The sequence below is a fragment of the Phyllopteryx taeniolatus genome, chromosome 15 (genome assembly GCF_024500385.1).
Source record: "Phyllopteryx taeniolatus isolate TA_2022b chromosome 15, UOR_Ptae_1.2, whole genome shotgun sequence".
NCBI classification, from domain to species: Eukaryota; Metazoa; Chordata; class Actinopteri; order Syngnathiformes; family Syngnathidae; genus Phyllopteryx; species Phyllopteryx taeniolatus.
The window spans coordinates 16,323,760-16,351,679 of NC_084516.1; the positions used below are offsets into that span (position 1 = coordinate 16,323,760).

At 42.6% G+C, this 27,920-nt stretch overlaps 1 protein-coding gene across 3 annotated transcripts; it reads left to right on the forward strand.

Annotated features, from left to right (window-relative positions):
* Positions 1-800: 800 nt before the first annotated feature.
* gpsm1b (G protein signaling modulator 1b) lies at positions 801-27,920 on the forward strand. 3 transcript variants are annotated; one of them, XM_061799569.1, is made up of 14 exons: positions 801-1,001; positions 6,371-6,592; positions 8,261-8,396; positions 8,462-8,604; positions 11,213-11,336; positions 12,409-12,524; positions 14,488-14,643; positions 14,731-14,839; positions 14,917-15,031; positions 18,764-18,834; positions 18,912-19,082; positions 24,584-24,731; positions 24,803-25,005; positions 26,143-27,920. In XM_061799569.1, the coding sequence occupies exons 1-14, from the start codon at positions 940-942 to the stop codon at positions 26,347-26,349; spliced, it is 1,983 nt and encodes a 660-aa protein (XP_061655553.1). In that variant the 5' UTR covers positions 801-939; the 3' UTR covers positions 26,350-27,920. The 3 variants fall into 3 exon arrangements, with proteins under 3 accessions (XP_061655553.1, XP_061655552.1, XP_061655550.1); XM_061799568.1 differs by lacking the exon at positions 801-1,001 and adding an exon at positions 2,900-3,106; XM_061799566.1 differs by lacking the exon at positions 801-1,001 and adding an exon at positions 4,601-5,182.

Sequence of the window (27,920 nt, forward strand, 5' to 3'; positions counted from 1 at the left end):
CGAAAGGCGGACTACACCCTGAACTGGTCGCCAGTCAGTCGCAGGGCACATATAGACACGGACAACCATTCGCACTCACATTCACACCGTCACTGAGTGGGAACTGAACCCACGCTGCCTGCACCAAAGTCAAGTTTACGCAATTTACCGTTTGCATTGAATCAAGATAGGTTTTTCCGCTATGTTCTTATTTATACTATACCTACATATTATTTAGTCGTTCAATGACACATTTTGACTAGTAAAAATGGCTAAGGACGAGTTAGAGTCATAAAATATAATTGGAAGTTTCACTTCCTCTCCACGTGCTCGACTTCCTGGTACGTGACGTCTCCTTGTGGGCGACGCGCGGTATTACAATCCTGCATAGTTTCTAGGCAGGACACGCCCTACTACAATATTATTGGCTCTAGGACACGCGATGCTGCACTATGATTGGCTGTTGTATCCCTGTAGAACACGCCCTAGTGCTTCCAGAAGGTAGCGTTTCCCACTAACCGTAACCCACCCTAGTCCTAATATTAACCCATTTTAGACCGCTTTAAGACCCAACCATATCCCTAAACCGAACCATAAAAAAATGATTTGTTTCTATTTCGTACAAATGTGATACATGTTTGGGATTATCATCTCGTTACGTCTGCGTAGCCTGGCCTTCACCCGACGCAGGAGCCAATCATGTTGCAGTGGGGCGTGTCCTGCCTAAAACCTGAGTGGGAATCCTAATAAGGCGAACGACGCTGGAGCCCATAGACGCAGCCATTACTGTGGTCAAAAAAAAAAAAAAGGGGACCGGGTGGGGGCAAGGGGGTGAAAGAGGAGTAAAGAGGAGTTACAAGGCGAGCGCTTAAAGGGGAAGGAGGGCTCCCAAAGTCAGTTCGCCCTGAAGGAGCCTCTTTTTAGGGAGGCGAGCGGGCGCAGCAGGTACGAGGCGGCGAAATGGATCAGTCGCTAGCTAACAGCGTGGGGCAGGAGCTGGCTAGCAAGCGGCTACATTCAAGGTAAGCGGGTTTCATTGAAATAAGATGGCAAACACTCTTAAATGATAGAAAATGGCTACTCGGAGCGTTTAAGTAGAAACCGGGCAGGCGGTGGTTGGTGACTCAACTCGACTCCCGAGTACGGTGGGCAGCCAGAGGCCGGTTCCAAGCCTCAAGAGCCCTGGCTCGGCTTGAGTACAGACTGAGAGGAGCCCACGTACACACTGTGGGACGTGGGAGACGTCTAGTTTTTGTCCATATAAGAAAAAATAAAAAATTACATTGAAAGTTATCGCCACACAAATGCACTCACCGGACACTTTATTTGCTACACCTGCTTCTGAACTTCTTAACTGTCTACACCAGGGAGGGGCAACCAATGCCCCCTGTTGTTTGACAATGATATAGTTTTAAAGGGAACATATTATGCATCTTTTTCACAACTTCAAACAGTTCGCAGGTGTCCTCTTGCATAGCAAAGACAAACAGGCTGACAAGCCGGTGACGTCAACGTCACATCAAACTTATTTTTAACCCTATTTCTACTTCAGTTATTTGCAATGGAGAGAAAAAAAATGCTTCCAACGAAACTAATTGCAGGGTTTAGAAAAAAAAAGCAATTGCCAATTAATATATATGTAATAGTAGGGCCCACTGTGACACACTATAAACAGGAGCTACAAGGAATGTTTAAAGCTGTCAAGTGACATTTTCAAGGCCTACATGATTGTTTGACACATGTAGAATGACTCCTTGCTCTGGCTTCTGCCCTCTGTTAGTTGTTGCTCCTTTTTCCAAACAACATGCAGCATTCCTGCAATACGGGCTGTGTTTGTTTTGTTCCTTGTGGCAAACAAAACTAACTTATTAAAAAATAAAATGACTTTTCCATGAGACAAAGGAATAAAGCTGATTGAGGGAGGCAAAATCTCTAAATGACAAACTGCGTTCAATTATCTGACAGTAGAATAAGTGATTTATCTTTGCTACTATATATATATATATATATATATATATATATATATATATATATATTGGCTGGCTATATAGCTCTATAGCCTTGAGCAATGATGTGATTGATTCACTGGACTATACAGGTATAGTTGTAGAAGAAAAGGAAAAGATCTCTGGTAGAAGAAAACATATTCAGTTTGTGGTTAACCTCCAATTTGTATGGAATTTTTCGTAAATGGATGGAAATACAGGGGGTTTACAATAGTTCCACGACTTACGTGTCAAGGTTACAAATGCAGTGTATTTTTATAGCCTAGGAGTGTTTATTTGTTATTTATTTTTTTATACAAATATTTACTGTGATCGTGACTTTATTGCCTCATTAGCATAGGTTAGTGACTTGGGCTAAAAATTAGCATAGAAAGAAACATGAAGTTGATGTATATGATTTGCTTTCACAGGCCACTTAAAATGATGTAGTGCGCGGGCCTTGAGTTTGATACTTGTGCATTACGGGACGTAAATCATAAACTGAAGCCTCCCTCTAATCCCTTCAAGGGTTAAACTAATGTATAAATAAGTTGATCACTATCAAGTAAGTCGAAACGGAAAATCGCGGACTTCAAATACACAAACCTGTGTCGTCTCTGAAATGGCAGCACCGCGACACGCCCTTTCAACTGTGTTCCTCCATTCTACGTAGAGCCACATGAGCTCACAGTGCTTCCAAACTTAATATAGTTAATATTATCATTATTTTCTTAAGTTAATTTAACAAAACGTAAACCTATATTGACAATGCATTTCTTCATCAAGCCTCCTCCAACTGCTTGTCCTGGGACTAGTTCTTCCGGTTGTCCCATGTTGCCGTCACTGGCTGAAAGTAATCTGCCTATAAGTCTGACAGTTTACTTTCACTTTTCACTACCTACACGTGTCTATGGAGCAGCAAAGTGTCCGGCTAACAAGGAGACACAGTCCGTGTACGTGTGCATGGTTCCGGAGTACGGAAAATGCGCTGGCCCTGCAAGTTGTGGATTACCTGGGCAGGTGGCTGTGCATCGTTAGCCTCGGCTAGTCTGATCTGCTCACCGGAGAGGGAGAGGAATGAGGGAAACAAGTAGTGCAAAGTCAGTGAAATTCTATCTTCGTCCCCAATGCTGTCCAATAATGTGAGTACAACAACTGTGTGCCAACAGTACTTTATTGCAACTCACTGCTATTGTGCGCACTGCCGCAACACCTGTGGTGTAGTGTGTTCTTCGTGCACATTGTTGTTGACCTGGCTGCACAGAAAGCGCTGGACTGTCACAACTCCTTTGAGACAGTAAGAGAAAAGTTGTTTTGTTTTTAACCTTTTTTGTTATTCAATTTCTAGTCAGTTTTTGGTTTTAGAAATTCTCATATGTGACGTTAGCATATCATGTGAGGGTTCAATGCACCTCACTTGACCTCATTTTAGCCACTATCAGTTGGTTTTGCTTTATTGATTTGGCTTTTCTACAGCTTTTTCTGGCATATTGTTCCAGAAAATACTGTTTGAATTTGTCAAGATGTCCAAAGTAATCTAGCTGGGGATAGGCTCCAGCTTATTTCAAAGTGCGATAGAAACTGGATGGTTGGATGACCGTATTGCATTGTGTTCAACTTAAGAGGCTCCACTGTATTTTGGCAACATTTGAATTCTGCAGTCCACCGTGTCAGACCACAGGCAGGCTAAGAGAGGAATGAGAGTTTCTCCCAAGGTGACCAAATTTAATGATAATAGTGGGCTGTATTACACAGCGCCATTCTTCAGTAAACCACAAAGATGTCAAGAATGAAAGCCAGTTTGTGAAATGGAAACAAAACTGTTTTTCTTGTGTGCTGGGTTTTCTTTTTCTCTTTTGTTTTATTGGCATTCTTTCCATCGGTTTGACTAAAGAATTTGTCATTTATTGAGGTAATTTCTGATATTTGAACTCTAGAGGCTATTTTCCAACTCCTTCAGGGCTGTGAGAAGTTGAATTTATGCACACTTCAATGTCTCTTTCCATCTTTTTAACAGTTCTACCTTCGCAGTTACTAGCTATCATGTCGCTGCTCATCCTCATCATGGAGTCCATCGGTCGATGGGATGGATGGATTTCTCGCTTCCTCAGGGCTGCCTGTCAGGCCTTAGGCTACGTCTAGTCTAATTGTTAAACTAAGGATTACATTCCCCCCCCCCCTGGAAAACACGCTAAGACTTTCTGGCCTTTGTCTTATGGGGCCATTATTGTAGCACAACCATTTTCAAATGTGTATGTCAATCCACAGATGTGTATAAAAAAATCAATTCGCCTGCTGGACATTCGCCTTTCTTGCTCAAAGGCACTATGACACTTTCTTGGGTCCAAAGCTCATACCTTGACACAGGTGTCATTTACTCTCCTGCTACCCCAATTTTAATCAGTTTGACCTTTGAATTAAACTCTTTGCAAATTAAGAATTGTGATTGGTGTGCTTGTTTTTAGGCATGAGACCCTCTATTGACTGTTCAAAGTCTTTTTTTGACATCTCTATGCTCTTAAGTCTTTGGTACGTCTGATGACCTAATAAGGTTTCTGCCAGAGTCAGCAAATAGTTGGATTAGTCTGGGCCACTTACTTAGCCGTCCCATCTCTCAGCCTTCGTAAAACGGACGCTCACCCTTAAAAGTGCTCTTGCTTTGTAGCAAACCTTTTTTGTTTTTCCCTCCATGTGTGGTGTGGAATTGTAACCAGTTGTCCGGGGCTGAGGATTATTAACAGAATAACGTGCGGATAGTAAAAAGAGAAGCAGCTGCTAGCCTGGATTACTTAAACATATCTTCTGTTGACTTTTAAGTCATGTTTTTTTGTTTCCGCCAAGAGACAAAACTGTAGTGGCTTCGTCTTGGAATCTTCTCGACGGGCTGTTTTTAGAACCTGAGAAGCAGATGTGATTCTTGGGGCTTGAACTTGCACTTGGAATTCTGTCATTGTTTTCTTTTGGACATTTTGAATTCTACTGCACTAACCCTGATGGACACTATTGGAGTTTCTTCTGTCATTCATATTGTCTGACTGTGTCTAGTGTCTAATTTAACGCGTCATCCTGATGCCATCAGAGTCATGCCCTCTCACAGGGGCACAGCGGGCGGTGTGCAGGCTCGTGCACCGCGGACCTAGACCTCAGGCCACGCTCAAACCCTTGCACTTGGAATTACAGGTGTTTGTGGACAAGACACTTAGCAAGCAAAATCATAGGTGCTGAAACCAGACTGCTAATGCTGTGCTTATACTTTCCTTAATGAGTTCGTTGAAAGTCAGTAGAGAATCTTACATCTTCATGGCTATCCACCACCTCCATTGTTTTCAACAGGATTCATTAACTTATTGACAATATTGTAGAATTTAAAGAGAAAAAAAAATCGGAGCAGCACCTTTCGTAACCCTACAAAATAGTATTAAGGCCACACTGAACTGTAACAAAAAATAATACTATGATATTAAAGACAGAATTATGTAAATAAAGTAAAGAATTACCCCAAGAAAAGTCATAATTTTACAAGACGGTCTAAATTTTTAGAGAACTGTGTCAGTTTGTTTATTGGCAATTTGAAACTACTGCACAAAGCTTTGTGTGTTCTTGAGAGAGATTTTTTGTCCGATCATTTGAACAAAAGTTTTAAGATATTAAGATGTGTAAATATTAACCGATGAATACAATGTCAGGTCCCTAGAGCAGTGATTCTCAACCAGTGGGCACATTAGTGTGCCGTGAGCGTTCTTCAGGTGTGCCATGGGTAATTATCAAATTTTACATAATTGCTCAAACAATTATTTATTTACAATAAATATTGTATCTATGTTCATCTATTTGTGCCAGTGAGGCATAGTGACAGAGAAATTAAAATAAATAAATGCTATTCCATTAAATGGCAAGAAGTATATACAGTAATTAATGTATCTATCTTTCCTATATTGGCAGCATATGTAGATTACATTAGATTGGGGGATAATCCTTGATTACCTACATTCTATCCGGAATTCGGCATTGCCACCAAATATGATGCACTTTAGTTCATCCGGGATTGTGGAATGAATCTGTGCTTACACTTTGCTGATGACGCTTCAATTCACACACTTTCCATGGAATTACGGTATATGATCTGTTTACAATAAAGCTCTTGTCAATGGACACAAAGATGCCTTGTACATTGCCCCAAACAGTGCAAGGGATCCAGTGGTTGCCCGGGTAATCAAAGTACGTATTGAGTTTGAGAAGCCTCCCGTTGAAAGGCATCTTATAAAGTACGTCTTTGTGTACAAGAGCTGTGCAGTGAAAAGGTGTCATTGCTAAGGCAACAGTAAGACAGCCCTTGTTGTCATGGAGATGGTGCCAATTCTGTAAGAGTAAAAAATGTAACAAATATGCAAATTACCGTCATCCAGGATGGAGGCCTCCTGCTTGGAGCTGGCCTTGGAAGGGGAGCGCCTGTGCAAGGCGGGAGACTTCAAAGGTGGGACGGCCTTCTTTGAGGCGGCCGTACAGGTTGGCACAGAGGACCTAAAGACCCTCAGCGCCATCTACAGCCAGCTGGGCAACGCCTACTTCTACCTGAAGGAGTATGGGAAAGCCCTGGAGTACCACAAGCATGACCTCACTCTGGCCAGGTGAGAAAATTGATGGAATTGCTGAACCCTCAGCGATGCTTGGAAATTAACTGTCTAATTAGTCAAAATAGTTTCCAAAGTGTTTTGGTTTCCTCCTCAACATATTAGTAGTTCAGGTAAAAAACATTGCGAATTCATGCTATTTATTGGACAGCGATGATACATCAACCAGGATTTTTGATATGCAGTTCCTTTATGAATTTTTTTGAAAAACACATTGATCATTACATGTTGTTTCGGCTTGTCCCATCAGGGGTCACCACAGTGAGTCCCTTATTTGGCACAGTTTTTATGCAGGATGCCCTTCCTCACACAACTGTCTTATCCTGGCTAGGGACCGGCTGTAGATATTGTCGATACAGTGATCCCTCGTTTTTCGCGGTTAATGGGGACCAGAACCCCCCGCGAAAGGTGAAAAACCGCAAAGTAGGATTTGTATGTATGTATGAGAGACAGTCAAGAGCGTGGACGAGACTGGCGAGACACAACAAGGGAAGATGCTGGGTGAGGCTGCGATGATGCGCAATCAAATCCACTCGTGCTCTCATTGGTCGATGTCGCGCCAGGAACCAATCACGCGCCTTGTATGAGTGTCCATGGCATGTACAGTACAGTACAGGCATGTACAAAGCCTCTGACTCAACTCATTTCTTTGTTTGGCATGCAGGGAAACCTCTCTCGTGCATCAACATGAAACAATGAGTCTTTCCACAATATGGCTGTATTTTTTCATTTTTATTTTTTGATTAATTAATAAATTTTTTTGATTAATATTTTGGAAAAACCCGCGAAGCACTGAAGCCGCAAAACGTGAAGCGCGAAGTGGCGAGGGAACACTGTATTGGGGCACTGGCAGGGAAAGGAACACGCGTCATCTGCATTAAAGGAAGCAGCATGTTTTATTTTCTAAATTGAATTGCATTTTTAAAATAAATCTTACGACTTAATTTTTTTTTTCCAAAGTGTGTGTTTCATATTTTTTTATTGAATTTACTTTGGTAAACATTTTTGGCTTTGCAGCCCTATTTTTATTTTCTAAATTAAATACCATTATTAAAATAAAAAATATACATTATATTCCTAGTGCTGTTGTTTAATTTCATAATTATTGTATGTAATTTTTTTGATTTTTCTTTAAGAAAAGAATTACATTTTATTGAGTGCTGTAGATTTTTTTTTTTGGAGTGTTGTTTAACGTAACACTCCTTTAGTAAATGTTAAAACCCACATGTAATAAAAATGGGCACATGATCCTTGGAGAACTGCTTGCTCAGCTATTTTTTTGCATGCATGTAGGTAAGGATTTGTTGTAGTGTTTATACAGATGATATGATGGAGGGGGGTGGAGTGAGTGGACTTTCAGTTCAACAACAACTGATCGAGGATCTCTACGAGAAGTCTGGCGCACTGCTGTGAGTGCAGGTGGTATTTTGGTGGGAGGGGAACGATTAAAGACCCCCGGGGGGTAGGATTTACGTTGTTACATGAGACCTGGCAGGGCCATGGTGAGCTGGTCCCGGTGAAGCAGCTCTTTAAAAGTCACTTTACTGCCTCTTCTAATTAAATCGTCTAGTGCTGCACTTCACTATTTAAACCAGGGCCATTTAATTTGATAGAGAATTGCTGTATTAACACAAGCACTAAAACGTGCACATTTTGCTCTCTCAGGACAATTGGAGACCGAATTGGAGAAGGAAAAGCCAGCGGTAACCTTGGCAACACGCTGAAAGTGCTGTGTCGCTTCGACGAGGCCGCTGTCTGCTGTCAGAGACATTTGGATATCTCTCAAGAGCAAGGCGACAAGGTCTGAAAAGCTTCTTTGGATGTCATAACTCCGACTGAGTCCTTTTTTACTTTACTGTGCTTTAGGTGGGTGAGGCCCGGGCGCTTTACAACATCGGCAACGTGTTCCATGCCAAAGGCAAGCAGAAGTTGTGGGGCTGCACCCAGGAGCCAGGAGACCTGCCCACTGATGTCAGAGACACGCTACAACGGGCGACGAGCTTTTACGAGTAAGTATGTATTCTTTTCACACTGCATGACAATAAATTAGAATATAATAGAATTAATTTTCTTTCCATTAGTTCAGTTCTAAAAGTGAAACTCATGCAAATTCATTAAACACAGGAAAATACTTTTCAAAAGGCCAGTTACTACCTAATTTCTTGGTTAAAAGACATTTAGATTGTGTGATTACGTGTTATTGCTTAAAATGGTGTATTTTGAGTTTTTATTAGTTTTAAACTTTAATCATATAAAATCATGAAACATGTCACTTGCAGGTGGTGAATCTGAGTTTCACTTTTTGAATTGAACTATTGAAATGACGTTTTTCACAATATACTAATTTAATGAGATGCACCTGTATTTATGAGGCATAACTGCTTATCGCTAGCCCTATAGCATAATTGCCTAAGTCATATTTGAATACCGTATTTTCACGGCCATAAGGCGCACCGTATTAAAAGGCGCAGTCTCAGTTATGGGGTCTATTTCTGTATAACACATGCATAAGATGCACCGTATTATTTGGCGCAGGCATGGTAAAACATATGCTAGCTTAAAACATACGGTAGCATGCATGCACGCTAAAATAATGTTTATAAAAAGGCAGCGGGAGCAAAACTGAGTTCAGTTGTACCTTATTGAAGTATTTAACAATGTACTCACGTTATTTTTTTTGATCAATCCTCATCCACAAATCCATCAAAGTCCTCATGTTCTGTTCTTCATCTGTGTTTGCCATCTGTCATCAATCGCTCCCACGCCGCTCGCAACTTCACTTTGAACGCCCTGTTTACACCGCTGTCCAGTGGTTGGAGTTCATTAATCCATAGCTCGAGTTGGTCTTCCAACTCGGGCCACCTCGCCTTGTTTCCGCGGAAACTCAGCTTTGTCTTCTTGACTTGGCGAAGCTCGTTTTCCTGCTTCCTCCACTTGTGAACCATGGATTTGTTTATCTTGAATTCTCTCGCGGCTGCTCGATTCCCATGTTCTTCCGCGTAACTGATAGCTTGCAGTTTAAACTGTGCTTCGTAAGCGTGTCTCTTCGTAGGTGCCGTTTTCGACTGCGGTCAAGCCAGCCTCCACTCGTAAAGTAGCAGTCAAGCCAGCCGCCCCTAATTTTGTTCATAGTAGGCATTACGGTAATAGGTCGGAAAATCGCGGCGAAAGCCTTCAAAATAAAAGCTTCCCAATAATACGGACGTGAATGCTCTTCGGTTAAGGAATGCAACCAGCAAAGTTAATTTGAATCTTGAGATGCATTAAAAAATGATATGATTTAATATCTCAGTAAAAATAAATGGTAAATGGACTGCACTTATATAGCACTTTATCTACATCATCACAGTGCCCAAAGCGCTTTACAAAGCCTCACATTCACACACACATTCATAAACCAATGGGCGACTGCTGCCATGCGAGGCGCTGCCAGGCCCACTGGGAGCAAATTAGGGTTCAGTGTCTTGCCCAAGGACACTTCGACATGCGGTCAGTCATAGCAGGGATTCGAACCTGTTCTACCTACTGAGCCAAAGCCACCCCAACATAATCCCATTGGTATCGCAAGACAAGGCCAGATCTGTGTGACAGACCACCAAGGACTCCACTAAAAGAGGTTTGGTGAAGATCTGATATTGTATTTCAAAATAAAAGTCTCCGAAAACTAATAAACTACATTTTTTTTAATGCATCTCAAGAATCAAATTAACCTTGCTGGTTGCATTCCTTAACCGAAGAGCATTGACGTCCGTATTATTGGGAAGCTTTTATTTTGAAGGTGGCTTTCGCCTCTAGTTGGCAACTTATCGTAATGCCTAGTATGAACAAAATTAGGGGCGGCTGGCTTGATTGCTACTTTACGAGAGAAGGCTGGCTTGATTGCAGTCATTTTCAGGGGTTCTTAGCCAAACCGATGTTGTTTTGCACAATGCGCATACCGGCGCTATATACCTACTGGGGGCGTGCCTTTCGCGTCCTCCTTCACGCGCACCCTTCCCCATTTAACAGCCGCATGCTGTCCTCAGCCATGTCCGCTTTTCCTCTGTATAAGCAGCGTGTCGGCAGGAAATGCTCCCAGTCAGTCAAGCGGAGCGCTCATCACACAACATTTATAGATTTTGGAACTCTGTACACACATAAGGCGCACCGCATTATAAGGCGCCCCATCCATTTTGGAAAAATTTGAAGACTTTTAAATGCGCCTTGAAAATACGGTAACTTATTTTTACACTCTTATGACTCCAATGAATGTTAATATGGAACTTATAACAAAGGTTGTGAAAATACGGTATTTTCAGAAAACAAGTAAAAATCCAAACAAAATTAAAAGGGCTACTCTATTGTGCCTGAGATTCCTGTTAAGCCAAAGGTGGAAATGTATTTATTTATTCAGGTAAGGTAACTGAGAACAGATACCGACCTGGCTGCTGAGAGCAGAATAAAGCAAAATAAAAGCAAATACATATACAGTATAATAAACTGTATAGTGTGATATAAATAATAATATAATGTTGGGTATTTGTAGAAAACCCACCATTGTCTCACTGTATACGTGCAGTATGTTGCTCCAGGGTTTCGATGCTACATCAATACACATCATCTGTGCTATCCCTTCAGGATGAATTTGTGTTTGGTCAAAGAACTGGGAGATCGCGCTGCTCAGGGCAGAGCGTATGGAAACCTGGGCAACACGCACTACCTTTTGGGAAACTTTGTGGAAGCCATCAAGTTCCACAGGCAGGTCAGACATCCCAAATGATTTCATTACCTCCTAACTTACATGTATGAATGATCATTTGTAGTGAAATCTGCTCGAAGAGGGTGAGCCAGAACCTCAGCGCTCAAGTCAGTAACTTGGCTGATTATTCAGTGTCATTGATGTACTTTAACTTTGTCAGCCCGAGATATGAGCATGTTCATCTGTCACAAATACACCGGTAATGCTTATTTGTTGTTTTCACTAACATTTGCGTGTTCAGTGTTTCGGTGGGTTGTGTACACTGCTCTCTGGTTTTACGTCTTTGGCACACAATTTACACAATTGGCAGTGTGGCATTTTACTCTGTGTAAAAGGCTTAATTTTTCTGTCGCTGTTCTGCATAAATGATACAGACAAGGAATGGTCGGGAAAAAGTCGACCCAACAATTTTCAAACAGGTGGACCAGAGTCTAAAAGATGCTTGCGTGTAAAGCACCTTTTATGCCACCCACGTCATTTTTCCACCTCTTCTTTTGTGTTGCTTTTCAGTGTAAAAGCACTGACATGGACTCAAGGGGAAAAGGCTGACCTGGCAATTTTATGCCTTCGGAGGTAGCATCAGAGCTGTAACAGGGATGGGACAGTGCCTGTTTGTAAATCCTATTATACAGTCCCCTCCAAAAGTATTGGAACGGCAAGGTCAATTCCTTTGTTTTTGTTGTATACTGAAGACATTTGGATTTCAGCTCAAAAGATCAATATGAGACAAAAGTTCAGAATTCCAGCTTGTCGACCAATCAATTGTCTACCTTCAGGGGTAGCATCAGAGGTGTAACAGAGCCTTCATGTAAAGCCTCTTTTACCCTTTCTGGAAAAGCCAGGATAACCTGTCGTTTTTTTCTGTCACTGTTCTGTAAAAATCTGCTGTCACTGACAGCAATTGTCAGTGTCATCAAGTATTTTATGTCGCAGCAGACAGTAAAAAGCAAAGGCAGCTCAATGCTCGGTTTTGACTTATTTATGCGGGATCAATGTGTAAAAGAGTCTGTGACCAATGTAAACATTGTCTATTATGTCATGTTATTTACACAACATTATGTCTCATCATCCACAGAGATTATCCATAGCCAAGGAGTTTGGTGACAAAGCGGCAGAGCGACGAGCCTACAGCAATTTGGGGAACGCTCTGATATTCCTGGGCCAGTTCAACACAGCCACGGACTACTACAGGTGAGGGAAAAGGCAGCCTGACATCTAGTGGTGGTCGGAGGAAGTGAAACAAGCTGAATAGTATAGAGCAGTAGTCACAACCTTTTTTTGTGCCATGGTCCGATTTCACGTAAAGCATTATTTGACAGACGGGTAAAGAAACAAAGAAAAATAAATAAATAAAAATACAGTGCAGTGTTACATTCTATGTAGTTGTTGTAAGTAGTGGGAGCCTCACATTGGTTTCTCTTCAACGAGCCAGTCCCATTTTTGGATACAATAATGGGAGACACTGAAACTCAGTGTGTTTCTGATGGCCAGCCTACTCAGTAATTAAGTTGTAGTTGTCGTTATTGCAGAAAATCTTGCTTCTCTACACTAACATTTTCACTGTTAGCTCAGTGTGTGTGTGTGTGTGTGTGTGTGTGTGTGTGTGTGTGTGTGTGTGTATATACAGTGGCAGTTCCTTTGACCTTATGATTCTCATTTGCTTTGACATGCACTGTGAGCTGTAAGGTCTTGTATAGACAGTAGGCTTTACACGATCAGGAGTTTTGGGGCCGATCGGCAAGTTGAAATATCCAATCACAAGATGGACGAATGTGTCTATTTAAATGACCTGTTCATGTACTGTATGTACTTGTGTACTTAATTGTTCAAAACATTATATTTACAATAAATAATGTATCTTTGTTCATCTATTTATGCCAGTGAGGCACAGTGACCGACAGAACAAATGAATGGTCTTCTATTAGATGGCAGGAAGTACATACAGTAATGTATCCACTTTTTTTGACATTTTTGTTTGTTGGAGTTTCGTGAGATTGTTCAATTGTAAAATGTTTCTTGGCTCCATAAAGGTTGGAAATCACTGCTCTAGTCAGATCGTGTATTCTAATCACTCAGGTCAAACCAACATTACATGACAGAAATAATGGATGCTAACTTACTGTAATTAAATTACTTTTTTAATTAAATTACTTCACCCACACCAAAACTTTAGAGCATGATTCGACAGAACGGCGGCATGTTTACATCCAACCGTTCGTGGTACCACTAGCTTGCTAGGCTACATAACGTTTTGTTGCCTGCTTGCGAGCCGTATCGTATTAAAAGTATGTGAACCTACTTGAAGCAATCCTTAAACAAACATCCTCTCCTGTCCTGATCACCGGTGACCATCAACACACGTTTTTCCGCATTTTGTCCTTATAAAACAAAGCCGGCGCGCTCCACTCTTGTTGGCGCCGCCACGGTAACTAGTATCCGGTCGCATTTTAGTTGACAAGATAACTAGCTCAGTCATCGTAAAAAAACGGGATGCGGTGGTATCGGAATACAAGATTTTATTGCAGTAGTCTGACATAGTGCATAGTGCTCTAGATAGAGCTCTAGATAGATAGATCGATCTATCTAGAGCTCTAGATAGATCTAGAGCTCTAGCTCTATAGCTCTAGCTCTAAATAGATAGATAGATCTATAGATGGATCTATCTAGAGCTCTAGATAGATGGATCTATAGATCTAGATCTATCTAGAGCTCTAGATAGATAGATGGATCTATCTAGAGCTCTAGATAGATCTAGAGCTCTAGCTCTATAGCTCTAGCTCTAGATAGATCTATCTATCTATCTAGATCTATAGATGGATCTATCTAGAGCTCTAGATAGATCCATCTATCTATCTAGAGCTCTAGATAGATAGATCTATAGATCTAGCTCTAGATAGATCCATCTAGCTAGAGCTCTAGATAGATCCATCTAGCTAGAGCTCTAGATAGATCCATCTAGCTAGAGCTCTAGATAGATCCATCTAGCTAGAGCTCTAGATAGATCCATCTAGCTAGAGCTCTAGATAGATATATCTAGCTAGAGCTCTAGATAGATATATATATATAGACCGGTACCATATTTAGAGACTGCTGTAGAGAAATTGAAGAATCATAAAAAAATTAGATTTTTTTTTATTTTTTATTGGTTATGTAGGAAAACTCTGCAGCTGTCACGGCAGCTGAGGGACCAGGTGATGGAGGCCCAGGCCTGTTACAGCCTTGGAAACACCTACACACTTTTGCAGCAGTACGACAGAGCTATAGAGTATCACCTTAAGCACCTGTATATTGCTCAGGATCTCACAGACAGGTAAAGTAATCGTTTATGATATCGCATTCACACAAAGTCGACTGTGGAAGTTAGACTATTGTAAGAAGTGTGGATGTGTGCTGTCAGGGTTGGCGAAGGCCGAGCCTGCTGGAGTCTGGGAAACGCCTACGTGTCTTTAGCCAATCACAAACAAGCACTCCACTACGCCCGGAAACATCTGGAGATCTCCAAAGAAGTGAAACTTTTTCCATCAAAACCAAGGCATTTTAATTTCACTCAATTTTTACCTCTCCCTCTGTTTCTATATGACAGATTGGTGACAGGAATGGTGAGCTGACAGCCAGGATGAATGTGGAGCAGCTGATGGAGGCGATGGGTGTCAGTGAGGGTGACCTTTCACCTTCCAGTTCAGAGTTTGAGATGCAAGGTGTCACAAAAACCTTCCTTCGTTTTGCTTTGTTAGCTTCTAATCTGATTTTTAACCACGTGATTTGCGACCTGATTTCCATATATAGCTATCCGATTCAGTATGTTTTCTCAAATAGCGACCCTATTCGTTCAAATTTCGCAATTGGTTGCGGGGTGCATTGTTCACATCCCTCTCTCAAATAGACACCTATTATTAGAAGAAAAAAAAATTGTATATCTAATTACCTCAGTTCAGTCACAATAATTCACACGTGGACATTAAAGGGTATACATTAAGGGGAATTGACTTTTTAACTGTTTGTACACAAATATTTTGGTCTCTGTAGTGGGATATGGTTAAATTAGCCAGTGGTAGCTTTGTGCAAGTGCCATTCATTTGCATTCTGTACAGTGAGGGGTGAACATCTGCTTTGGAGGGAGTGTCAGAGTCTCAGATAAAACCTTAAAATGTTGCAAGATTTGTCGTTCATTGCTTTTTTTTTTTTTTTTTTTTTTTTTTAAATGGTCATCTTGAGGGGTTGGAAAAGTCATTAAATATTAGACTTTACACTGATCTGATGAACTACATCAGCTGATATTTAGCTTTTTATGTCAGAGGCTCTACCCTGAGCCTCTCCCGGATGACTTGGCTTCTCACCTTATCTCGAAGGGAGAGCCCGGACACTCTGCGGAGGAAACTCATTTCGGCCGCTTGTAACCGGGATCTTGTTCTTTCGGTCACTCGTGACCATAGGTGAGGGTAGGAACGTAGATCGACCGGTAAACGGACAGATACAAAGTCTGCATCGCTGCAGACGCTGCACCAATCCGCCTGTCGATCTCCCGTTCCATTCTTTCCTCACTCGTGAACAAGACCCCAAGATACTTGAACTCCTCCATTTGGGGCAGGATCTCATCCCTGTCCTGGAGAGGGCACTCCACCCTTTTCTGACTGAGGACCATGGTCTCGGATTTGGAGGTGCTAATTCTCATCCCAGCCGCTTCGCACTCTGCTGTGAACCGATCCAGTGAGAGTTGGAGATCACTGCTTGATAAAGCCAACAGAATCACATCGTCTGCAAAGAGCAGAGATGCAATACTGAGGCCACCAAACCGGACCCCCACTATACCTCGGCCGCGCCTAGAAATTCTGTCCATAAAAGTTATGATCAGAATCGGTGACAAAGGGCAGCCTTGGCGGAGTCCAACCCGCACCAGAAACTAGTCCGACTTACTGCCAGCAATGCGGACCAAACTCTGACACTGGTCGTACAGGGACCGAACAGCCCGTATCAGGGAGTTCGGTACCCCATACTCTCGAAGCACCCCCCGTAGGTCTCCCTGAGGGAAGTCAAAAATTCCACGACCAGGATGAAAACCACACTGCTCCTACTGAATCTTGAGATTCGACTTCCCGATGGACCCTCCTCTCCAGCACCCCTGAATAGACTTTACCAGGGAGGCTGTGATTCCCCCTGTAGTTGGAACACTGCCTCCCCCGGAACATGAGCAAAGTTCTGTCGGATGTGGGAGTTGAAACTCCTTCTGACAGGGGATTCTGGCAGATGTTCCCACCAGACCCTCACAATACGTTTAGGCCTGCCAAGTCAGACCGGCATCTTCCCCCACCATGGGAGCCAACTCACCACCAGGTGGTGATCGGTTGACAGCTCTGGCACTCTCTACCATGTCCAAGACATGCGGCCGCAAATCCGATGACACGATCATCGAACTGCGACCGAGGGTGTCCTGCTGACAAGTGCATGTGGACACCCTTATGCTTGAACATGGTGTTCGTTATGGACAATCCGTGGTGAGCACAGAAGTCCAATAACAGAACACCACTCTGGTTCTGATCGGGGGGGGGGCGTTCCTCCCATTCATGCCCTTTTGGGTCTCACTGTCATTGCCCACATGAGCATTGGTCTCCCCCAGCAGAACAATAGAGTCCGCAGCGGAACCGCTCTCCAGCACCCCCTCCAAGGACTCCAAAAAGTGTGGGTACACTGGACTGCTGTTTGGTGCATAGGCAGAAACAACAGTCAGGACCCGTCCCCCCACCCGAAGTCAAAGGGAGGCTACCGTCTCGTCCACCGGGGTGAACCCCAATGTGCAGGCGCTGAGCCAGGGGGCCATAAGTAGAACTACACCTGCCCGGCGCCTCTCACCATGGGCAACTTCGGAGTGGAAGCGAGTCCAACCCCTCTCAGGACTGGTACCAGAGCCCAAGCTGTGCGTGAAGGCGAGTCCGACTATATCTGGTCGGAACTTCTCGACCTCACACACCAGCTCGGGCTCCTTCCTTGCCAGAGAGGTGACATTCCATGTCCCTAGAGCCAGCTTCTGTAGACGGGGATCGGCTCGGCAAGGTCCTCTCCTTCGGCCACCGCCCAGCTCGCACTGCATCCGACCCCTATGGACCCTCCCACAGGTGGTGAGCCCATGGGAAGGGGGACCCACGTTACCCTTTTGGGCTGTGCCCGGCCAGGCCCCATGGGTGCAGGCCTGGGCAGCAGGCGCTCTCCTTCAAGCCCCACCTCCAGGCCTGGCTTCAGAGGGGGGGCCCCGGTGAGCCGCGTCCGGGCAAGGGAAACCTGTGTCCATTTATTGTATTCATCATAGGGGTTTTTGGAGCCGTGCTTTGTCTGGTCCCTCAACTAGGACCTGTTTCGCATGGGTGACCTTACAAGGGGCATGAAGCCCCAGACAACTTAGCTCTTAGGATCATTGGGACACACAAACCCCTCCACCACGATAAGGTGACGGCTCATGGAGGGGCTATTTCAGTGGGGCATAAGTATTTAGTCAGCCACCAATTGTGCAAGTTCTCCCACTTAAAAATATGAGAGAGGCCTGTCATTTTCATCATAGGTATACCTTCCCTATAAGAGAGAAAATGAGAAAAAAAATTCCAGAAAATCATTATCTATCTGCTTTTAAAATAATTTATAAGCAAATTATGGTGGAAAATTAAGTATTTGTTCAATAACAAAAGTTCATCTCAATACTTTCTTATATGCCCTTTTTTGGCAATGACGGGTCAAATGTTTTCAGTAAGTCTTCACAAGGTTTTCACACTGTTGCTGGTATTTTGGCCCATTCCTTCATGCAGATCTCCTCTAGAGCAGTGATCTTTTGGGGCTGTCAATGGGCAACACAGACTTTAAACTTTCTCCAAAGATTTTCTATGGGGTTGTGATCTGGAGACTGGGTAGGCCACTCCAGGAACTTGAAATGCTTCTTACGAAGCCACTCCTTCGTTGACCGGGCGGTGTGTTTGGGATCATTGTCATGCTGAAAGACCCAGCCAGGTTTATGTAATATGTCTCCTTTATTGAGTTAACTGATGAACCCATTTTAATTTTGTTGATAACCAAATCCGCAGCACAGCTTGAACAGTCTGTCAGATAATTATGGTCCTCAATCAGAATATGAAGAAATATAGTTCCACCCAGTCTGCTTTTCTTTGATTTTCTCTGTTGTTGTCCTTACTATCACCTGGTTCAGTCTGCAGTTAAGCAAGAGGCCTGTGGCCACTGTACTTGCAATCTCACGAGGCATACCCAAACTGAAAAATAGAAAAATTGGATCACATGCACACACAGCTGTGCTACGATGTGATGTTCCCGTCTCCGCAGCATCCAATCAAACAGACTCTTATTCATTGCTGTCTTAGAAGCTGTGACCACAATCTGACTGCTGGCAACATCCTCTGTGTTGTCTCATGATGTCGTCTTTACGCTTCCTCTAGGAGCGAGGCCCAAATTCACAAAGAGGAACAGCATGGACAGCGTGGAGCTGTGGAAATTGTCCTCATATAAGGTGAAACCGCTTTTACACGACGTCAGAAGTCATCCCCCTCGGCGTATGACCGTCAATTAATGATGTGCTTTCCGTAGAACGGCGAGGGCCACGAGGCAGAAAGCATACCCAGGAGGTCTAAGAGTCATACGCTACAGACAGGAAAAAGAAAAGGCTATCCTGACAGCCAGTCGTCTGATGACAGACCCTGGTTGGACTCTCCTGTGGACGCTGATGAGATCACTCTACAAGTCCCGCCTCCGGTGCCAGTGAGTAGTCGACTAGACTACTAGTAGACAACTCAGTCTTGTTCCTCAGGTGGTGGCTTAACCTTAAGCTAATAAGCAAGCATCTGTCTGGAGTACCTCTGCCAAGAAGAATCTCTCTGCATTTCTGTTGCACTTGTCTGTAAATGATACATTTGCTTTTTCTCCCTGTCCAGCATGTCCTCAGCTCTCCTTTCATTACATGAGCGAGACAATTAGCCAGGTTAAATTGGGGATTCCTTTAATTTCCCATGGGCTTGCTCAACATGATATCATAGGTCGCCCACATTGGACAAGTCCTCATCCCTTATCTCGTTTTCCTTTGAGCTAAATTCACACAAGACTGAAATTATAGCTGTCTTTGTCTAAAACACAGATCCCAACAAAGCCGGGATATTACCGCAACTGTGTGCACTTTCACAAAGCAACAGACATGGCGGCAGCAGCATCTGGTGTAACGTATAAAATACTTGTAGGACAGCAACAATTGCTTTCAACACAACAGGGTGGTAGAAGTGAGTGTCAGGTGTTAAACAGCATTGTGACATTCCCTTATACACGGGTGTCTGATACTGCCTTCAAAGGTAGAATAGTCCCAGGATGACTTTATTCTCCCATGCCGGTGCTGTTCATATACTGTACAGGAGCGACACAGGAGAAATGATGGAAAAATACCAGGGGGGGGGGGGGGGGGGGGGGGAAATGTATCTGTACTGGTTTTACAGTGTCAGAAGTAAGGGCTACTGATGCGCTAACTTGCCCAGCCTTGGAGCCTCTATTCACTTTCCACCTGTATTTTTTTGTATTACATTTACTGCAACCATTCTTTTAGTTTGTGTTTTCATTTTTATGGTAGCTTTTATAGGCTGCAAACTAGTTAGGTCTGATTTAATTGCTGCCAAGTCCTGTCTCCATCACAGCTCTGGTACTACCTCCGAAGACAGAAGGCGAAAAAACCCTGACCCCGATGGAAGAAGCATGATTTTGCAACTGTGTGCGCTTTCACACGGTGACTCTGGATTCTGCCGTCATAAAATTAGATGAGTGCTGTGCAGGCGTCTAGTATGATGTATAGAATATGTTCAGCACAACAGGAAGCAAGGTTGGCACTTGGTCATGAAACCTTTGAGCCAATGTGGCTAATCAGTATAGACATATCCTAGCCACACTTGTGTGTAGTTAGCCATAGCATCACATGTGTTTGTGTTCAATTTACACAGACCAGCATGTGGAGAAACCTGTACCCCAGCAAAAGAAGCGGTATATTGCTGCAACTGTGTGTACTTTCACACAACAACACACCTTTGTGCATGCAGCTAATGATGTCTAGTGTGACTTGTAAAATACTTGTCGTACAGTGACAATTGCTTTCAACACAACAGGGTGGAAGAAGTAAGGGTTGAGTGGTCTCATACCTGTCCTAGTACCCTTGCACACAGGCAGTGTCCTACTTCTGTTAAGGCTCTGTGACTACCTTCGAAGCTGGAAAATTGTCAGATCGACTTTGTCCCCTCCATTCCATGTTAGTGCCGTTTATATAGAACAGCAACTCTGGGGGGGAAAAAGGTTAGAAAAATGCCATCTTTGTAAAAGAGGCTTTACACATCTATTACAGCTCTGATAGTACCTCCAAAGGCGGAAGGAATAGTGCTGGGTCAACTTTGACCTCCAATTCTTTATAGGTGTCAAAAAACAGAAAATGGCAGCTCTGAAAGCAATGCAAAAGGGGCTTTTGATGTGCTAACTTTATCAGCCTGTGGAACCTCATTCCATTTTGTTTCCAGCTGTCTGTCTGTGGAATAGGCAGTATTGCAACGTTAACAACTAACTTTTGTTGACCATCTGAGTGAACTTCTAGGACTGCCCTTTAGGGCGGTAAGTGAGTTTAAAAAAAGTCTTAAAAAAATAAAAAGAAAAAATAAAAAACATCTGTCAGTATTGATTACGCCTAATTCATTTTATTACCGTTGGCATGGAAACAATGCTCGCTTGACATTGTTGTCTTTAGTCGGCCAAGTGTTGACAAAGTTGGCATACAATCTACTCATAACTGTGCCCTCGCACCCGCCGTCTTCCTTCCCCCACCAGCACTCTGATAATGTGACCTTGATCACAGAAGCGCTTCCCAACCCCTCCCCACTGCCAACCCTTCCCATAATGACTTGTTTTCCCACAGTGGCTGAATGGCACAAAAACGGCCTGCAGAAGAGAGTGAGTGAGAGAATGAGAGAGAGAGCGTGTGCATGTGCATGAAAGCAGAGCTGGCTGCAATAGGAGGACACAATTGGGTAGAGGGGCTTTGAGGGATGTAAGGTGGTTGGAGGGGACATAAGGGGAGAGGAATGACAGCAGGCGAGTTGAGAAGCGGAAGCGCAGCAGGCGGTGAGTTGTTTCAGTCATTTTTTTCATGAACAAAGTTAGCCTTCACGCTCACATACGTCTTTACGCGTTGTTCTTCCTCGCGAGTCACTATATTGGTTAAAAGTTGAAATGCTAAATAGGCAAAGTGTCATTTTGCCAGGCGCTGCGAATGCCGAAGCGGACTTCTGCTGACCTACTTCACATTATGCTGTGAGGCGTAGAGACATCAACTTTCATTTTAAGCACTAATACTGAGTATTGCATTGTTTTCTGAGAAGCTAACCACAGAGATATTTTGAAATTTTCAACAGCCTGTCATCATTCGGGGTGAAATTGACTATCGTGTTTGTGTTTTAACGGTAATCCTAATTGTCTAGAATGGTGCTCAGTAGAGAGCTGGCCTCCACCAAGACCAAACAGTCCTGCACTTTCACAGATATCTTCAGCCTGCTTCATATGCCTGAATTTTGTCATAAGAGTCAACCTGGAAAATTCATTTACATAACTGAAGTGGGGAAAAAAATCTGATTCACAACCTTATCCAGAAAAGTCTTGTAGGTTCTAGGTCCAGTCTCATTCATGCCCCAGCCCTCAGGTTTTGTTGAAATCACTTACCTTGTTGTAAACCCTAACTCTAACGAACAAATTACCATTCAATTGTTGATATTTTCATTCATGTTGGAATGAAGTTCCAGTTAGCCTTTATGCTGAATGATTAGACTCTAAAATGATCTCAATTTGGGTGAATTCAGGCGCCTGCAGTCCTCTTGGTGCTGTCTCTAAAGCAACGTGACATCTTTTGCACTGTCTGGAAGAAAAAAAACAATTTTTTTTCCATCTTTTTTTTTTTTTTTCATCATTCCCTGAACTGGTTGCCAGCCAATCGCAGGGCACATACAAACAAACAACCATTCACACCTACGGGCAATTTAGAGTTTTCAATTAACCTAGCATGCATGTTTTTGGGATGTGGGAGGAAACCGGAGCGTCCGGAGAAAACCCACGCAGGCACGGGGAGAACATGCAAACTCCACACAGGCGGGGCCAGGGATTGAACCCCGGTCCTCAGAACTGTGAGGCAGACGCTCGAACCAGTTGTTCACCGTGCCGCTGCTTTAAATGATTACAAATATTTTAAAACAAACAAAAAAAACAGTTTATAAACATTATAAAGAAAAAAAATAAGTACAATTAAAACGGCGTACAGTGCAAGAAATCTAATTTAAAAGTGGAAATGCTCTAAAAAGCAAGAGGAAAAAAAGAGTTTTTAACCTGGATTTAAAAACATGCACACTTGGGGCTGGTGTCACTTCTGTTGGCAACTTATTCCATTTGTGTGCAGCATAATAGCTAAATGCTGCTTCACCATGTTTGCTTTGGACTCTGTGGACCACTATTTGACCTGAGTCTGTCAATCTCAGAGCCCTACTGGGTTTATATCCCATTAGCATTTATTTCATGTATTCAGGACGTAAACCGTTTCGTGATTTATAGACTAGTAGCAGAACTTTACAATCTATTCTAAAGCTGACTGGAAGCCAGTGTAAAGACTTTAGAATTGGAGTAATATGCTCTGACCTCTTTGTTCAGGTCAGAACCCGAGCTGCAGCTGTTTAATGCTCTTTTTGGGTAGTCCAGTCTGAAGACCATTAGAATAGTTAAGTGTACTTGAGAAAAAAGCATGGATGAGCTTCTCCTGGTCTGCTTGACACATGCAAGCCTTCACTCTGGATATGTTCTTCAGATGGTAGAAGGCAGTTTTAGTAATTAATTTGATATGACTGTTGAAAGTCAGGTCGGAATCTATCAGAACACCAAGGTTTCGGACTTGGTCTTTTGGTTTTTAAAGAGAGTGACTCAAGGTATTTACTAACAGCAATCCTCTTTTCTTCATTGCCAAAAAACAATGATCTCATTTTTGTTGTGGTTTAATTGAAGAAAATGTTTGCTCATCGTGTTTTAGACAGTGACACAACACCTCAATTGAACTGTTGTCATCTGGAGACACTGCTAGATATAACTGTGTGTGAGCTGCGCAGCTATGATAGTCAAAATTAAAGTTCTGAAGAATTTGACCCAAGGGTAGCATATACAGGTTGAACAGGAGGGGTCCAAGAACTGACCCTTGTCCGTGTCTGCATTTTCCCACTTTTTCCTGTCCCTCATCTATACAAATGGCAGTGATGCAAAATTGGAGGGCAAAGGTGACCTGCCAGTTTTTTTTTTTTATTTTTAATTTTTTTTTAAATTTTTTATTTTTTTTGGAGGTAGTATCAGTGGCAGTATGGTGCCTATGTGTAAAACCCCAGTTGACACTGTCTGTAAAAATCTGGCACATTCTCGCCTTTCCCTGTGTCGCTGTTTTATACAAACTGAACCGATGGCTGCATTTTTCATCTTCGGGGGGAGTATCAGAGAAGGGTGCTGCCTGTCAGTAAAACCGCTATTACTTCCTATAAAAATCAGCATTGTCAACGTCAAGCCTCTATACAAACGACACTTACATGAAATATGGGGACGAAGTCGATCTTTGTCATTTTCCACTTCTGAGCTAGGATGCAGAATGGTGCCTGCTTGTGTGAAACCCATTTTACGCTGCCTTTTTGATGTGTGGCTGTGGAACATGCCAATTGAACATGAAATTGAAGGAAAAGTCAAAATGGTGATTTTAGAGGTGTTATCAGAATGGTATCTTAAGCAGAGGTAAATTTTTGACTTTTTAATTTTTATTATTATTTTTTTTTAATCAGGGCTGTAACAATATTACAATAGTACACAAGATGCTGATGTCTGGGATTGAGGGATGCTGTGTTAGTCAGGGCAATGTCACTGGTTTTAACTGGGACTACTGCTAGGAATTGCAGCATACTGAGGTTTGATTAAGGCAATGTCCACAAATGCTGGTAATTATTATTTTTTTGTATACACATTTTCCATGTGCTGTATGGACACATGAAAGGACACCGTTAGTCGTGTTGCACTAATGGAGTTCTCTTGTGATTCCATCAAATTACTTCCCCCATATTCCTCAATGGTAAATCCTCATTATGCGTAATTATAATGGACAGCCTGTTCAGTTATTTCATGGGCAGCTTATGAGCTTCCTAAAATGGCTGACCCAAGCTGGTTTGTGTTTGTGTTAGAAACTTGGCCGTGACCCTTCCGATGAGGACTGCTTTTTCGACCTGCTCAGCAAGTTCCAAAGCAGCCGCATGGATGACCAGCGCTGTCGCCTCGATGAACCACACAACGGTGACGGTCAAGACGGTGGAGACCTGAGTGACATGATTGGTCGGTTGCACGGTATGCTGTCAATAATTCACTGTGAAACTGACACCTCCACCCACCCCTCCTTTCCTAAGATGCCTCAGTGACCACCTCCCCCCAGACGGAGGAGCTGTTTGATTTGATCGCCAGCTCTCAGAGTCGCCGCCTGGACGACCAGCGCGTCAATGTGGGGAACCTTCCGGGTCTCAGGATCACCCAGAACAACCTGGGACACCTGGTGGGGGAGGGAGAGCAGGAGCCCGGCGACGACTTCTTCAACATGCTCATCAAATGCCAGGTAATAGACACTGTGCACTTAAGTATTGGGATTTACAAGTACAAGAAGTGAAAGTGTGCACACTTTGAACAAATGTATTGGGACAGGTGGCTATTACACTTACAGAAAGTGAACATGTACGTTTCCCTCCAAAGGTATTGGAACGGCAAGGTCAATTCCTTTGTTTTTGTTGTAAACTGAAGACATTTGGGTTTCAGATCAAAAGATGAATATGAGACAAAAGTTCAGAATTCCATTTTACATCGCGATGTGTTAAACAACTCAGGACAGAGCACCTTTTGTTTGAAGCCGCCCACTTTTCAAGTGGGCAAAAGTATTGGAACAGACATTACATTGACTTGAAGTGAAGAACATTTAATATTTGATGGCATTACCCTTAATTGCAATAACTGCATCAAGACCCATTGACTTCAACAGACTTTTCCAGTCCTTTACTGCAGCCTCTTTCAGTTCTTGTTTGTTTCTGTGAGTTTCTCCCTTCAGTCTCCTCTTCAGGTGGTAAAATGCATGCTCTATTGGGTTAAGGTGATTGACTTGGCCAGTGAACAAAAGTATTGGAACATGTGACTGATGGGTGTTTCTAGTTGCTCAGGTGTTGCCTTTTAGATTGATTGCTTAAACATAGTGCTTGTTTTTGGCTTTGGATTTCACCTGTGAAATCTGCATTTGCTGTTAGGCAAACATGAAGACCAGAGAGCTGGTTATGGGAGAAAAGCAAACCATTTTGAAGCTGAGAGAAGAGGGAAAATCAATCAGAGCTATTGCACAAATATTGGGCATAGCCAATTTGAAATGTCCTGGAAAAAGGTTGAAGTTTCTAGCGCGCCTCAATGCTTACTACTTTTCAAGATGCATTTTGGATATATCAAGGGCACCATATAGGGGATAACTTATGCTCACTACACTTTTGAACAGTACTACAAAATGATGAGCTCACTATGACTTGCACTACAGTGGATAGGGAGTGATTTTGAACACAGCATTTTATGTCCATATCCTATGATATAATGTACTACAATAACTGTCCTGCCGTGATGATCTTGACATAAATTTAAAAATATGTCAATTCAAGCAAATTGTTCTGGAAGTGAATTTGTTGTTTGTTGGCAGCTCTAAATATTTTGTGTGTGACTGCAGTCCTCTCGGATCGACGACCAGCGGTGTTCCCCGCCCGAAGCAGGCCCCCACGCCCCCACGGTGCCTGATGAGGACTTCTTCAGTTTAATTCAACGGGTGCAGGCCAAGCGCATGGACGAGCAGCGCGTCCACCTGTCCAACGATGAACAGGATAGCACGGGAGAGGAGTCGCCCGATCTTGAGCCGCCCGGCGGGTTCCCCAGCTAGGGACACGGGTGAAGCAGGGTCCCCCATCCCATAAGACGATAATAAACGCGTGTCAAGGCAGGCTGCTTGCTAGCAAAAATGTCCACGTGCAACAGGTGGTACCATTTCACTCATATGTGTAAATATAATGGTGAAACATGTTGCATTTTTGCAATTTCTTAATCTTAAACTGCCATCACTCTTAATAATATAACATGAGAAGTGATGCCTTAATCAGCATTTTCTTTTCCTAGACTCAAGATTGTACTTGTAGAAGCACACCAACTCTTTACGACTCATTTGAATTCCAGCGCTTAATGATTTTGCTCTGAAATCTAAGTGCTGATTTTTATGGAAATTAGTAACACATTTGATCAATTACATTATTAGTATGATTTTTTTCAGTTTTTATATTGTGGGCAACATGGTGGATGAGTGCGTCTGCCTCACAGTTACGAGGTTTGAGATATGAATCTCCGCTCTGGACTTCCTGTGTGGGGTTTGCATGTTCTGCCCATGCATGTGTGGGCTTCCTCCCAGATTACAAAAAAACGTGTGCATGTGAGGTTCATTGAATACTCTAAATTGTGTGAATGTGAGTGTGAACACTTGTCTGTATGAGCCCTGCGATTGCATTTTTGTTTTGTTAAAAACAAGTATACATGCCAAATCTTGTTTTGATTAATTTTTAAGCAAAAAAAAAAAAAAAAAAAATGCTTGAATGATTGCTTCTTTATGCATTCATACAAGACGTGTTACTATGTTCACTGACGGTATTACTGTAGTTAATACTATGCAGAGGTGAAATTTTAAAGCACGTGATGCTGAGTATTAACAATATAATGCAAACAAACAAGTGAGGTTACTGAACAAATAGTACAGTAAGGTATTTTGAAAGGTGTTTTCCAGGCCACAGTTGACATGTATGACATACTGACCCCATGTGGTGAAAGCACTGTACCTCTGCAATTCCATGTATTGGGAGTATTCCTTCTTTTTCTTCCCCTGTCCACAGTAAGAGTAATACTGTAGTCATATTGCACTTGACCCATGCTGAAACTCTTCATTTTTGTGAATTACACAAAGAAGGGCTGTGAGAAGTTTGCAGCGGAAGCGCCATGACGTAGAGACGAGTCAGTTAAAGATGTTTGGAAGCGCTCAGTAATGTCATAAAGTTTTAATGGTACAAAAATGGTAATATAATCCAATATTTTCTTTTTTTTATTATTATTTTTTTAATATATATATATATATATATATATATATATATATATACACACATACAACGGTGGCACATACCTCATTTTTGTACCTCAAAATACAACTAGAGTAAAAATAAAGCATTGGGAGCTGCAATTTCTGTGATTTAACTTAGTGGGTACGCTTCCATTTGTCATTGCCATAATTTGTGTATATACAGTATATAAATATATTTTGTATTTATGTTCCATTTGGGGGATACCAATAAGTTTGCCGCGCTTTTAATAAAAATGTTTCTGAGGTTTATTGTGGATATGTGCCAGTAATGCACATATTGGTTTTCTGCTTAACTCGACTGTTGACACAAAATAAAAATCAAGACATTGCATTTA